Source organism: Notothenia coriiceps, unplaced genomic scaffold (assembly GCF_000735185.1).
Source record: "Notothenia coriiceps isolate Sejong01 unplaced genomic scaffold, NC01 NC01_scaffold00000311, whole genome shotgun sequence".
Classification (NCBI taxonomy): Eukaryota; Metazoa; Chordata; class Actinopteri; order Perciformes; family Nototheniidae; genus Notothenia; species Notothenia coriiceps.
Window position 1 is genome coordinate 24924 of NW_011333012.1, and position 13457 is coordinate 38380.

Genomic DNA, 13457 nt, shown 5'->3' on the forward strand with positions numbered 1-13457 from the left:
TGTCCTGCTGTCCTCGGCTGCAGACAGACTCTTCGTAAAGGATTTATTCTCCTGCGACATGCCAGACTGTATCACTATGCGTCACTTCACCAGGCTAGAGCAGGTACAGCTTATGCTAGTTTAGCAAACTATTAAATGGCTGTCCTGCTGGTTGATGTTTTGCATATCTGCACATATGCTGCTTTCCATGTAGCTACTTCATGTGCATTGTTGCCAATTCTTTATGATTCTTTGTACTGGTAGAGGTTTTGGTTTGGTACATGCATTTGAGGTTTCTTGCTCTTTATATTGATGATAAATTACATCCTGGGTTGTTCTGGTTGAGTCGTATATTTTGTTAAATGTGCGTCTTTCTTGAATCTTCCATGATTGTAGTTTTGGCAACTTCTGAGTTATCTGTACTTGGTTACATTTGTATTAATTTCCCCATTAAAAGTGTGTGATTGTGTATGGATGACAGCCAGGCAGTCCCACACAAACTAACCATACTGTACAAACAACATCTTAAATCCACCGACATTTCATCACAACAGCTGATTGATGTGTGTTCGCAAAACGTTGTGTCTTTTAATATTTAAAGACGAGCAACAGATAGACACGAACAGTGAGGCTGCATAGACTGTATTTATTTAAGTGATAATGCAACAAAACACACAGTAATGAACTGAATATATAATGTACCAAAATATTCCCTGTAGCCCTGTGAAGTGAGAGTTTATGCATTAATGTGTGTTGTATGCACTCTTTGGAGCCAGCTGTTTCTTTCACTAACAGCCATTTACTGGTTTTGACCCATTGATGCATCAAACATCTTCTTGCGGCCCTCCATGCCCGACATGGCCTCCACATTCTTCCTCCAGTCGTTCACCTCCACCGTCTTCTCCTGCACGGAGGCAAACACAGAGACTTTTGTGAAATGTTCCCTTTTGTTATGCTGTTCTGCACATTTTGATGTAGGAGATCTCTATTAAGTGCACTGACTCTCCATGAAACTAAACCCTATTCAGATATATGAATCCTTATTAGACATAATATGATATCCTGACCCTTACACCTGTGGTTTTTAATTTTGTTTTGGCAAGCGAAGAAAGCTTAATATTCGGTTTCACACATCTATACCAGTCAACAAAAGTAATGTGCTGCATAAATTATCTCAGCACATTGTGTGCCCTGTCATTACATCAGGATTCTTTCCCTTTGGCTAAAAATGATCTCCTTATGATTTCTCTGCAATTTTCCAAACCAACCTTTTCTGTGTCATCCTTTTTGACTGATTTAAGATTCGATCTCAGATCCAGAGAGACTTTGTGTTTGGAGCCCAGTAGGGAGCGCAGGATGGCGTCAGCAGAAACCCTCACCCTCCTCAGGCTGGGTCTCTTAAACTTCCCTCGCAGGTCCACTACCTTGATGTTCAGGTCTTTAATCTATGGAGAAAAAGTAGAGAGCAGTGGTCGAGTGTAACAAAGTACATTTACATAAGTAAAGTACTTCAAGTATTTTGACATACTTTGTTTTGATTATTTCCTTTTAAAGAGGACATATTGTGCTAATTCTTAGGTTCATATTTTTATTTTGTGTGTCTACTATGATATGTTTACATGCTTTAAAGGTCCCCTATTATACTGTTTTTCATCAATATATTATAGGTCTCAGATATAAAGTGCTGATTCTTTGTCATTTACTTTAGATGAAAATAAGGAGCCACTCCCCACGCCCCTCTGCAAGATATTTGGTTAATAAGAACACAATGGTGCTCTAGAAGGAGATTCAGGTGATAAGGTGGGGGTTACCTTGGTTGGTTATTGGCTAATGGTTACACAAGCCAAAACATCGTTATGACATCATAAAGTGGCCAAAATCTGATCAGCTCATTTTCAGACAGGTTTTTCTATAAATGGATCAGGACAAAAAGAGAGGGAATCTTTTTTCCTGAAACTTTCAGAATCTCTTTACACAGAACACATGTTTATGTAGAAAAGACATGAAAAAGTGGATTTTGCACAAGAGGTGACCTTAAAAGTTCAAAGAGCTCTTTATTGTTCTCATACTGCCTGTGCTGCAGCACCTCTTTTCACCCTCTGTCTGAAACCAGAGCCCAGTCTGCTCTGAGTGGTTAGCTCTGTTGTGATTGGTCAACTGCAGATATCGCAATGTTTTGGAGCGTTAGTCAATGGAAGCTTGGGTGTGTTACACAGTGATGTCACTATGTTATGGAAGTAAACAAGGGAGTCCGATGGAGGCGTTTGAGGCAGGGGTAACTTTGGGATTTAGCCTTTGCGGACCATTTAAATAGACAAACACCTATATAATACACTACAGGAAAGATAAAACCCCAACATCATAATAGGGCCTCTGTTATGCTACTTTATTACATTTCATAGGGACATTTTTATTTCTTACTTCACTAATGGTTACTTTTTACATAATACAAACACATGACATGCTAATATCATATCGATGCACTACTACTATTTTGCATGTTACAAATTATCTAGAAATGGTCCCATATGGTCCCCAACTACAACATAATATGCTCCTACATAAATGATTTTGTTCTAATGTATTATCTTTGAAAAAACATCCGCATGTTTCTACTTCAAGTACATTTAGCTGATAATAGTATTGTACTTTTCAGGTAACATTTGCAATTCAGGACTTTTACTTGTAATGGCTAATTTAGGACTATACTATCTCTACTTTTACTTCAGTCAGTGGTCTTAGTACTTCTTCCACTACTCATAAAGAGTAATTTAATTTAGGTAATTTGCCACAGACAGTGGGAGACATTCAACTTGGATGAAATGAAACTAAACTCTCTTGGTGTTTAAGTACTTGTTTGACCACATCAGAATGCTGTTACAGCTTTGTGATGTATGTATATTTAATTGTTATAGTTTGTTTTGCAACAAAACAAGCTGTTAACTTTATATGTTTCTTAAACAATGTTCAGTTACCTCTCTGGTGTTGTGCAAGACTTTGGCTTCAATATCATATCGCTCCTCGTCCACCACGTCTATTTTGGCATACAGCTCTTCACATAATGTCTAAAAAAAGACAAACAAATAAGAAAAAAATAATATTTACTTCATCATCAGATCTTTAGCAACATTATTCTGGAGTTTAATCTTGCAAATCTGATAGGCAAGTGTGGGATTCTACCTTTAGCTCTGCCAACGACATGCAGCTGGTATGTATAGGAGGAGTGTGTTCTTCCAGGTACTTTTCCTTCTCTTCCTCCTTTTCTTCTAACTCCTGCTCCAGCGCCTCCTGGGCAGTGGCAACCAACAAGCTCTGAAATATTACAAACCAATCATATTTAATTTAGATTTACTGGGAAGATGCACTCTGGGCAAAATGGACTGAGGACTTACCTTCAGCATTAGCTTGCGAGAAGCTGAGATCTTTGATTTCCTCTGCAAAAAGATTGACTTTTTTTAATATAGTGTGACATAGTAGCAAGTGATAAATTGATAATCTTAACATGTGATAATTGGTCTGTCGTCTTAGTGTGCATTCTTTTGTAAAAACATACCTCTGGTCTGTCGATGGAAAATACAGAGAGGACAAAATAGACAGAAGAAATGTAAAATGTGTGTCAATTGCAGATAGAACAACTTGGTCATTTCCATATTAAACTTCATTATGTGCTTCTATAGATGCATAGATTTGCTTTATGATACTGATATTCTGATTTGGAAATGGAAACAATAACAGACACACAATACTTACACTTTCTCAGGCATCTTGGTATCTCAATTCCCCCTGGAAGACAAAAATAAAACCTTTTTCCTCTGAAGTGCTCATCAGGGGGACCACTGGGTCGAGGGCCCCAAAGGGTCTTAACTATGTTCCCGCCTTTAGCTCCACTATACATACATTCAAATTCATTGACTTTAGTGTTACAAGACTGGAAATATAGAGGATACAATAAAGCTTTCATTTTGTTTACTCCAATGCTTTTATTATCCTTTAACACTGATATGTATTATATTTGAAGTTACTAAAGGACATTTCTCGCCACATGGCTAACCTTGTTTGTTTTGCTTATCAGGCATTGTTATATTATCTAATTTGTAGAAGGGCCCTCTGGACCAAATCACCTCTCACCTCTCACTGTTGATAACACAGACGTCTGGCAGACGGGAAGAAGCATGCACAGCCCAAAAAGAGCAGATCATCCAAATGACATTCCCTGCTTACACCCCCTTTCCCACTGGATAAAGACAAAGACGATAGACTGGGTCGCAAAGCAACACACAACACTGACCCAAATATTATTTTTGAAGAAAGCTGACCTGACTTAACCAAGGCCAAATAATATATGTAAAAATAGGAAGAACTGCATGTTCTACATACTGTAGCTTTGGGTTATATTTACCTTGAAACTGTATTGTCAACCATATGAGATTACATAGAGCTGCAACTGTCAATTATTTTCAATTCTGATTAATTAGCAAATTATTTTTTAAGGGCTGTAAGATATCAAAATACTTGTTTTGTCCAACAAACTTTTCACAACCAAAAAATATTAGATTTACTACCATTAATTTAATCGTGGAATTATGAGTTTTATTGCTTAAAAATATTTGTTTTGATTCACCTAATTGATTAAAGAACTAATCATTTCAACTTTAGATTTGACCATACCTTTTTAATATCTCTCGCTGTATTGTGTCAATCAGACTTATTGTGACAATTTAGCAACGCTGATTTGTCATCAATTTAATTCACTGGATTAGCTAAAAACAGACATTTATGTGTGTTATTTCACCTATCAACAGTTAATAATTACTCAAAAGTTTCATCCATAACATATAAAAATCCTGCTAAATAAAAAGACATATACTTTGAAAGAAGATTATATTATAAAAATGGCAAAATATAATAAACTGAATCCTTGCTTTTTGGACTGCGGGTCCGCAAATAAAATCCCCCAAAATGTCTCCCCAAAGTTTCTAGGAACTTATTGGATGTCTAGATGTTCTAACCATAACATCTATTGAGGAAAAAAATAATCAGTAATTGCTCCCCAACATTTAGTTACAATGTTTTTCACATTATTAAATATATTTTGATTCAAAATATTTGTTTCGATGTGTAATTTAATTTGTTAAATCCAAATAAAATCTGATCCTAGATCAAACCAACTGTAGGCTACATAATTACACAGAATGAATTGGGTAAATTGATGGAGCATAAATAATGGCCTTTCTTACCTTTCTATGTTGTTGCTGTGGATTCAGACGGACACAAAGTGATGGAGAGAAGAACGTACCAGAATATTTATCTCCTGCTGCCCTCTATCCCTCCTCTATCACAAAGAGACTTAAATAGAAGCACTCACACAAATACACACAAATGAGAGGGGGTGGTCTCAGGATAACAGTAAATGTGATGCTCGTGTTGACAGATCACCGATCGCTGCTTTCTTTTAATAATGTGTGAGAACTTTTCTATGTGCCAAGGCGCGATAAACAGCGTTCTTGTCGACTTTCACACCAGCAGTTTGCAGTCAGTTGTTAATCTGGTTTTCCTCTTGTGATATATTTAAAGGATCTTTCTCTGCTCGTGTACACCAGCTTTGTTAAACCTCAACAGATAGCTGCTGTTTATATACAGACAGAAGTTAGACTTGTTTTTTTCCAATTTTAAACTAAACTAAGCTGCAGTAGCCAAACAGCTTTTCTTGTGGCTATAGATGATTTCTGAGACTTTCTTTGGCTTCTAAACCTGCCCCCCACCACCCCGAGACTTCAGGCCTCCGTTGGTCTGATTACGATAATGGCTACAGACAATGCTAAACTGTGGTTTTATGGCAGGAATGCAGTTTCCAGTATACATTTAGCTAAGGCCAACAACTAAACATAGACAAATTGCAGCACCATGCGATGCTGCCACTCTTTGATTCTGGGGCCGAGCTTTCATATTGTATGCGTCCTCAAGGTTTGTAATGTGTGTACCAATTTCCCAGTGAGTGCGTGGTACGCTGAAGGAAATGTTCGTAGTGGCCAACAGGTGATACTACAACGCCCATTTACAGCCCTTAAATCATTAGGGTATAAACATGGTAAAAGCGCTAAAACCTTAAGCAAAATGCACGTTTGCATGCTCTATCCGCCCAGACAGGGGTTGCTCCTAAGGGTCAGGCCATTTTGGCTTCCTGTGCTACTGAGCAACTTTCATAGGAATGAACGTTGTCCCGCCTCCAACAATTTACTCAGTTGTCTTTATAGATCCATGGAATATACGACAGTGCTGAGTTCACTAATGTAAAGACAAAAAGTTCTTACATTAATCCACAAAATCACTCGTGTGGTTTGTGTTCATATATATATATATATATATATAAATATATATAAACTGCCTTGCCTTGCTTTGGGTGTGTGGCAGTACTCTTTTGACAGGTTTTGGAGATCGTTAAAATGTGCCAAATTGTTCTTTAGCTCTCGCTGAGTCAGGACTTTAAAGCCCTGCTGCTGATTTGATTTATGACACTGAGATCCAGCCGGTGGGCTCATGGCGGCTGATTATAATTCCTCGGTAAATATGGCAGCAGGATTAACAAAGTGCTGTGTGTGTGTGTGTGTGTGTGTGTGTGTGTGTGTGTGTGTGTGTGTGTGTGTGTGTGTGTGTGTGTGTGTGTGTGTGTGTGTGTGTGTGTGTGTGTGTGTGTGTGTGTGTGTGTGTGTGTGTGTGTGTGTGTGTGTGTGTGCGTGTGTGTGTGTGTGTTTCTAGGAAATTTAACACTTACTCGTATATTCAAATGTCAGTGGATTATACTACAGTAGGCTACAGTAGTTTTCACATGTGACTGTGTGCTGTAATAGTTTAAGTCTTTTAGTGTTCATGGCAGCTGTATCATAGATCTTTCGTATTTCCAGTTTACAATCACAACTGGACCAGATTTACCACCAAAACTCGCACTCGTAAGCAAATACCAGCTTCTCTGGGCTGCTGCTTCTTAGTTGACAGTCGTTTTTGTTGTGCTTCACTCCAGCCAAATGACTTAATTCCAAAACAATTATGAGTGTTCGTCAAATAAGGACTCTTTATCCCAAGTCCTTTTGCTTTCTTTGCTGGCTGAGATGTCTTAGCAGACTCTTATTAGCTAATAAAACACAGTTTGGTTGTGTCTGCTGCAGTGTCAACCTCTTTTAAATCCTATACAGATTATGACAGAGCTGCTAACCTAATCTGACACATTTAGGGGAAACCGAACACAGCAGATGTGTCGGTCGGTTGTGAGGCTTTTTTCTTACATAATCTTGAACCACAACCAGTGGCGGCTGGTGGAAATTATTTTAGGTGGGGCTATTGTAATGGGGAATAAACCACACGGGGAACATTTTTAGAAATGACCCCTTAAATTATGACTTCTGGTGATGTGAGAGATATGAGAAGACTGATCAATACCTCCATAATCTTCAGTGTGGTTAGCTATGAATCTTCCAAAACTTCCAAATACCTTGTCCTGGACATAGTTTCTACAGTAAACTGTGCAACAGTACAGTAGGCCCACACAAACTGCAGAACACCGGTTCTTTGGGAACACTCAAATGATTGAATTCCCAATCAGGAGGAAAACCAGGAGACTAAATACGAACATTATATGCAGACACAGACGTGGTTCAGAAACACAGAAATATTAGAAAACAGACCATTAAGGCAAAAAAAATCTAGTTTGATGAATGCTGTTAAAACTCAACTACAATAATATGTGTATGACACATACACGTGTGTGTGTGTGTGTGTGTGTGTGTGTGTGTGTGTGTGTGTGTGTGTGTGTGTGTGTGTGTGTGTGTGTTTATTTATCATGGGCACATAGTATCTGTCTGAGGGCTCCTCTCTTAGCGTCCAGACGAGAGAGGGTAATATTACACGCTGCGGCCAGGGAGGAAATATGTGACTTATCATATCGTCTGTTAGCTGAGTTTATTCCCGTTAAGTGGTTATGCATCATTAATAGATTGTTAAATGTTAAGAAGCCTTGAGACGCTGTTTCTAGCAAGATGTTGCGTCTGCCCCCGCTATGGTCTGCCCCCGGGAGTCTCACAATAATAAGAGCGCTGTTAGGAGAGATGACAAGTGGCATTCACAGTGGCCAATCAGAGTGGTAATCAAACCGGATACGTCACAGGGGATGAGGGTTCCCAACCAACCAGAATTGCTTAAACTAAGAATAGCAGCACCGTTTGTCCAGCGGCTTAACGGTATACCAATACCGTCCAATCAGGTACCGGTACTGACTTAGTACCGGTTCTCGATACCCATCCCTAGGGGGATCATTGCTTTCCTGCTTTACTTCTGCATCATTGATTTATTTATTTTTTATTTATTTCATGAGCGTTTGTTAGCATAATCATCTAATGAGGAAATGTCATGTGTTTCTTGTCTCATTAACATTTCTCATTAGCTGTGTCAAGGAGGAGATACAAAATGGCAAATGTTTTACTTAGGTTTTATTTAATAAAGTCCATCATTTATATCCAAAATTACATTAAGCTGTAAACATCAAAGCAGCAAAAAAAAATACAGATATTTACATAATCTCATAGGGATCATTTACATGTAAACGTTTGTAAAAGGTATCACTTGTAGTTCATTGTTTGCACACTTTACACAGGAATCTGAACAAACAAACCCCAGATTCTCCATTAGCCACTCAAACACCTGCAGCGCTAAAAATCCAAGCTTAAAAAACTCAAATCATAAATTGGTTTGAGAGTTTTTAAAATCTTTAGAGCAAAATGTTACTTTGTGTTCTCATTTTCTCTGCTTCTCCCCTGTTCCCACTTATAATATAGGGATCCAATTTGCAGGGTAAAGACCGCAAGGGGGGTAATATTGAAGAAATACATTTAAAAGTTTGAAAATTAGGGTCATAAATGTATAAAGTAAAATATTGGTAATATTATCTGACTATCTCTCTTCTTCTTGTATATTTAACACTTGTCCAACTTTCTTCTGGCAAATGTATGACTTTAAAGGAACATGACTTTTTCACAAAATATCTGTCATAATTAAGTGACAGTCTCAGCAAATGTAACCATATTTTTTTCTGCAGGTTTTAATCTCTAAAATTCAGAGTTTTTTTCCTGTGAATATTACCCACAATGTTCCTTATATGTGATCATCAACACGAGGCACTAGTCAGACTCTAAGATCTCGGGGGGGATCCTCTCGATGGACTCTGTGGAGGAGCAGTGGGAGCGCTGGGACTGAGAAGCGCCAGGACTGGCCGTCCCAGAATGCATCAGGGGTATGTATATGTCGTCCATATTTGGCATCACAAACACTTTCTGGAGGAATAAAAATACATAGTTGTGACACAAAGCTGAGAAAGTTAAAGCATTAAAGGTCCCCTATTATACAGTTTTTCATCAATATATTACAGGTCTCAGATATATACAAAACATGACTCTGAAATGTTTGGCTCCAAACACCAAAAGATCATTGCAGCATTACCCATAATCCCCTCTGTTTCAGCCCTGTTTCAAAAGAGCTGATTCTCTGGCCGTTTCTCAATCTCGAGNATGAGCTCTCAGACACGTTCAAAATTAAACTGTCATCGCTGTCTGAGCTTGCTGCTGTGTCCGCCATCGTGCGTTTACATGCAGATGCTGGGATCCTGAACGGTGCAGCTGGAGCGCTGTGCCCGCATTGACGTCACCCATAATTTGGCGGGAGTTGAAGAATCTCCGACAAGATCCAGGAAATTGTCAACATTGAAGGGCAGATTAATGGTTATCAAAGTACAAATATCCAAAATCAGTTCAGTAACAGTTTTCAAGGGGACAATATTTACTCAAATTGATGGGTTTGGATGATGGGCCAAAATCGTGTCACAGGCACTTTAACTACAACGGGACAAATGTAAATCAAATGTATTTTCTTTTATCTCGGTCATTGTGCAAGAGCAGAACATGTTTCTCTTACAAGGCCGTCGTTTGTGGTGAGGTTCTGCAGGGCTCCGCAGCAGGCTTCCTGTGTTTCTTCTCGCTGACTAGTGGCTAACAAAGACAGGTAATTCTGCAGAGTGCTGGAGTGGATCAGCAAACCAGCGCCATTAGGCTGTGGATCCTCAACGACCGGGTAGTCAAAGCGGCGCTGGACAGGAAAAGAGAACATACCATTATCAACATGTAACGGCTACAGCATTTACTTAAAAAAAAAAATGCAGAATTTGCCTGTAGGACTTTTTGAAATAAAGGATACTACAAAACAAAATATGAATCTAGATGTTTAAAAATAGTTTTCCATGGTGCTAGATGCAAACATGCAACATTCAAAAAAATGTTTAAATGAACATTAACGTGCCCTATTATGCTCATATTCAGGTTCATATTTGTATTTTGTTCCTCTACTGTGACATGTCTCCATGCTTTAATGTTCAAAAGGTTTTTATTTTTCTCATAGTGCCTGTGCTGCAGCACCTCTTTTCACCCTCTGTCTGAAACCAGAGCTCAGTCTGCTCTGAATGGTTAGCTGGCCGGCTCTGTTGTGATTGGTCTACGGCTTAACGGAGAAACTCCCTCTGGAGGGAACTTTGGGATTCTAGCCTTTGAGGACCATTTACATGCACAGTAAACTTGTATAACACACTATAGGAAAGGGAAAACACCTAAACGTTTATCAAATCAGAGCACATAATGTCACACTAAGCTTTTTTTTAAATAGCATGTAATTGGCATAATTATATTACACTTAAAGAACAAGGATTAGTGACAGACAGTGAAAGTGTCTGTGTGGACAAACCGACTTGCAGTCACATGAAGGAGGTGTCAAGTATTTCTGTCATTATAAAAGCATTCATTTTGCCCTGGTCTGACGCAGCATGTCTGTTTCTCTCTGTTGTGCACCTTTCTCGCCCTCACCTCGTGCTCTGAGGATTCTTTCTGCGGACTGAAGCAGCCGATGGGCCCGGTGTCGCCCTCGCTGGAGGTCCTGCAGACAGTCTTGGCTAACGCTGTGATTCTGCTGAACAGAGCGGGAGCCTCGGCCTCCAGCTGGAAGGTCAGGTTGTGCAGGATGCACACACAGTTTTCCACCGACTGTTACAACAGGTAGAACAACATTAGTTCACACTTAGACTCAGAAATAGTTGTGCTAAAACTCAACAATGCTCAATATGAGCTAACATATTGAGCATTGTTGCTGTTATGTTGTCCCTTTCCTGTAGAATCTATTACAATTAAAATGGAAAGCTGTAGCACATAAATAAATTATATAACATTTGTTTGTGACTGAAAATGGTAAACATATTTTACTCTTCCTAGAACAGTGAAAAGTGACAATATCCATATGTTTCGATGGAAACAGTTGATTGAAAGGCCAGAGCAATGACTAGCCTGCCTATATTTACTGTTAAAAGTAACAGTGTGTATACATGGCTGTGTAAAGGCCTCATACTAAAGTACACAGATATCCCGGCAGTGAGCACAGTATGACTCATCGATACTTGTTGCAGTACAACTGCTCTCTGTGTACTACAACAGTAAACTGGTTAACTCAAACCGCAGCTTCTTGCTGTAGCAACAATGTTGTTTTTGTTAGTTCCATGGGAAGGTGTGACATGTGAGCAAATAAGGAAACGTGCAGGTTTAACATGCAATATATAAATAGACATTAATGTATCCCCTTCTCACCTTATCGTCTGGGTTTCCCGCATCGACGCACTCTTTTACATAACTGACCAGAGAGTCGACCAGACCTCGACATTTCCTCATGGCCTGTCTGTTGCTTTGCTTCGTACTGCTTAGGTTTCTGTTTGAAAAAGATATATATAAATGACGTTAAAAAATGATTCAGGATAATAACAGGTTAACATAAACTTTTTTGATCCCTTTGTGGAATTCACAAGCTTCTAAGCAGTAGGCTACAGTAAACAAGGGGAAAAAACAAATCCTCCTTTAACATAGTGATAAACACAGTAATAACATATACATTATTCTAAAATTGTTCGTTGAGGAGTACTTTTGATTTACGCTTTAAAAGAGCACTATGCAAATATAGTTTTATTTTGTATTGTTCAGATTGAGACAGTAATGGAAACGCCCTGAAGCAAAGGTTTCATAAAGCGATTGAATTGTCTGATATTAATTTCACCTTGCCTTAAAAGTAAACAGTAGTAATCGTGTCAGTGAAGCAAGTGAAACAATCTAAGCTCTCACTGAATGACACGGGAAGTCAGTCAATGTTTTACAACACAGACACTGCTTTCTGATGTATCAGATAAGAACACTAAAAACACATGTCACTGTGGTTTGATTGATGGTCATGTGATTTACATTCACAGTTTTCTGTTCTTAAAGCATCTACTCCAACAGCTGGTGCAGACATGCTTGTAAAGATTTGTAAACATAATGAATCTCACGTTATGAACCGCCAGAAAATAAGTTATATTAATGGACAACAGCCACTAAAATAACATTAAAGCTCAATAAAGATCTCTCTTAAACCGTTTAGCAAAAACCTATTAAAACGAAGGCTATTTAACTTCATACCTTTGAGCTAAGTCTAACCTGGCAACTGAGTCCTATGATAATTACATTTGAACTACTAAAGTATACAATAATACACATCTTTCTCTCAAAGGTAACTTAATAGCAAACTTTTATTGCGTTGGATCTGGTCAAAATTTTATTTGTACTACTAAATGATAGTAAGGGAATATAAAAGGATTTACATGATACAGTAGTTATTTGCCTTTTTCCAGAGAATATCTCTGACATGGACTTGAACCCCACCCTGCCCATTGTAAAAACACCAGCAGATCATGAGCGTGAGTAGTAAAAGCATAAATACACTGCTATTAGTTTACAGTATCTGTCTGTGTTACAGCGTGTGTAGCAGATTCACATCCACTCTCAAGCATGATAACTCTTGATGACTTCTACCCAGTGTTGTACTACTCACAAATCTTTCTCGTACACGTCTTTTTTAAACTGAATAACTCTCTATGGATTCAATGTAAAAAATACCAAATAATGTGTTTACTAAAAATCGTCCTGTTTGCTATCCTGGATCCCCATACCAGGACAGCCTTTTTGTGGATATGGCCAATAAAACAGAGGGGAAAAAGAAAACAATTATGTATGTAGCATTGAAAATGTTTAGCTTATTCATGAAGTTATTATGCTCCAAATATCTGGAACCAACTCCCAGAAACCTGCAGGTCCGCTGCAACTCTTACTACTTTTAAATCCAGGCTGAAGACTTTTCTTTTTGCCACTGCTTTTAATTGAACTATTCATATCTTAGACTGCACTGTAACTTTTATTCATGTTTTTTTCTTTTAATGTTTATTTTATTATCTTTGCTTTTTAATGACTTTTTTTAAATGCCATTTTCTTAATGTCTTTCATTTTTGTAAAGCACTTTGAATTGCCTTGTGTTGAAAGGTGCTATATAAATAAACTTGCCTTGCCTTCATGCCTTATATATATTTTTTGTGCACG

The 13457-nt window shown here is 38.3% G+C and overlaps 2 protein-coding genes across 2 annotated transcripts in view; both read right to left on the reverse strand.

Moving 5' to 3' along the window:
• Positions 1-633: 633 nt before the first annotated feature.
• On the reverse strand, positions 634-5278 carry LOC104941328 (troponin I, slow skeletal muscle-like). The gene is made up of 8 exons (XM_010766418.1): positions 5217-5278; positions 3730-3762; positions 3533-3539; positions 3372-3413; positions 3160-3291; positions 2955-3044; positions 1248-1424; positions 634-883 (listed from the first exon to the last, which is right to left on the reverse strand). Exons 2-8 carry the CDS (start codon positions 3741-3743, stop codon positions 779-781), a joined length of 567 nt encoding a protein of 188 aa, XP_010764720.1. The 5' UTR covers positions 3744-3762; positions 5217-5278; the 3' UTR covers positions 634-778.
• Positions 5279-9872: 4594 nt separating this feature from the next.
• LOC104941337 (plakophilin-1-like) overlaps positions 9873-13457 on the reverse strand; it is a 9909-nt gene continuing 6324 nt past the window's right edge. The window contains exons 7-9 of the mRNA XM_010766428.1: positions 11646-11763; positions 10875-11051; positions 9873-10107 (exon numbers count right to left, since the gene is read on the reverse strand). Of these exons, the coding sequence (XP_010764730.1) occupies positions 9904-10107; positions 10875-11051; positions 11646-11763 (499 nt within the window). The 3' untranslated portion in view covers positions 9873-9903. The remainder of the gene's footprint in view (positions 10108-10874; positions 11052-11645; positions 11764-13457) is intronic.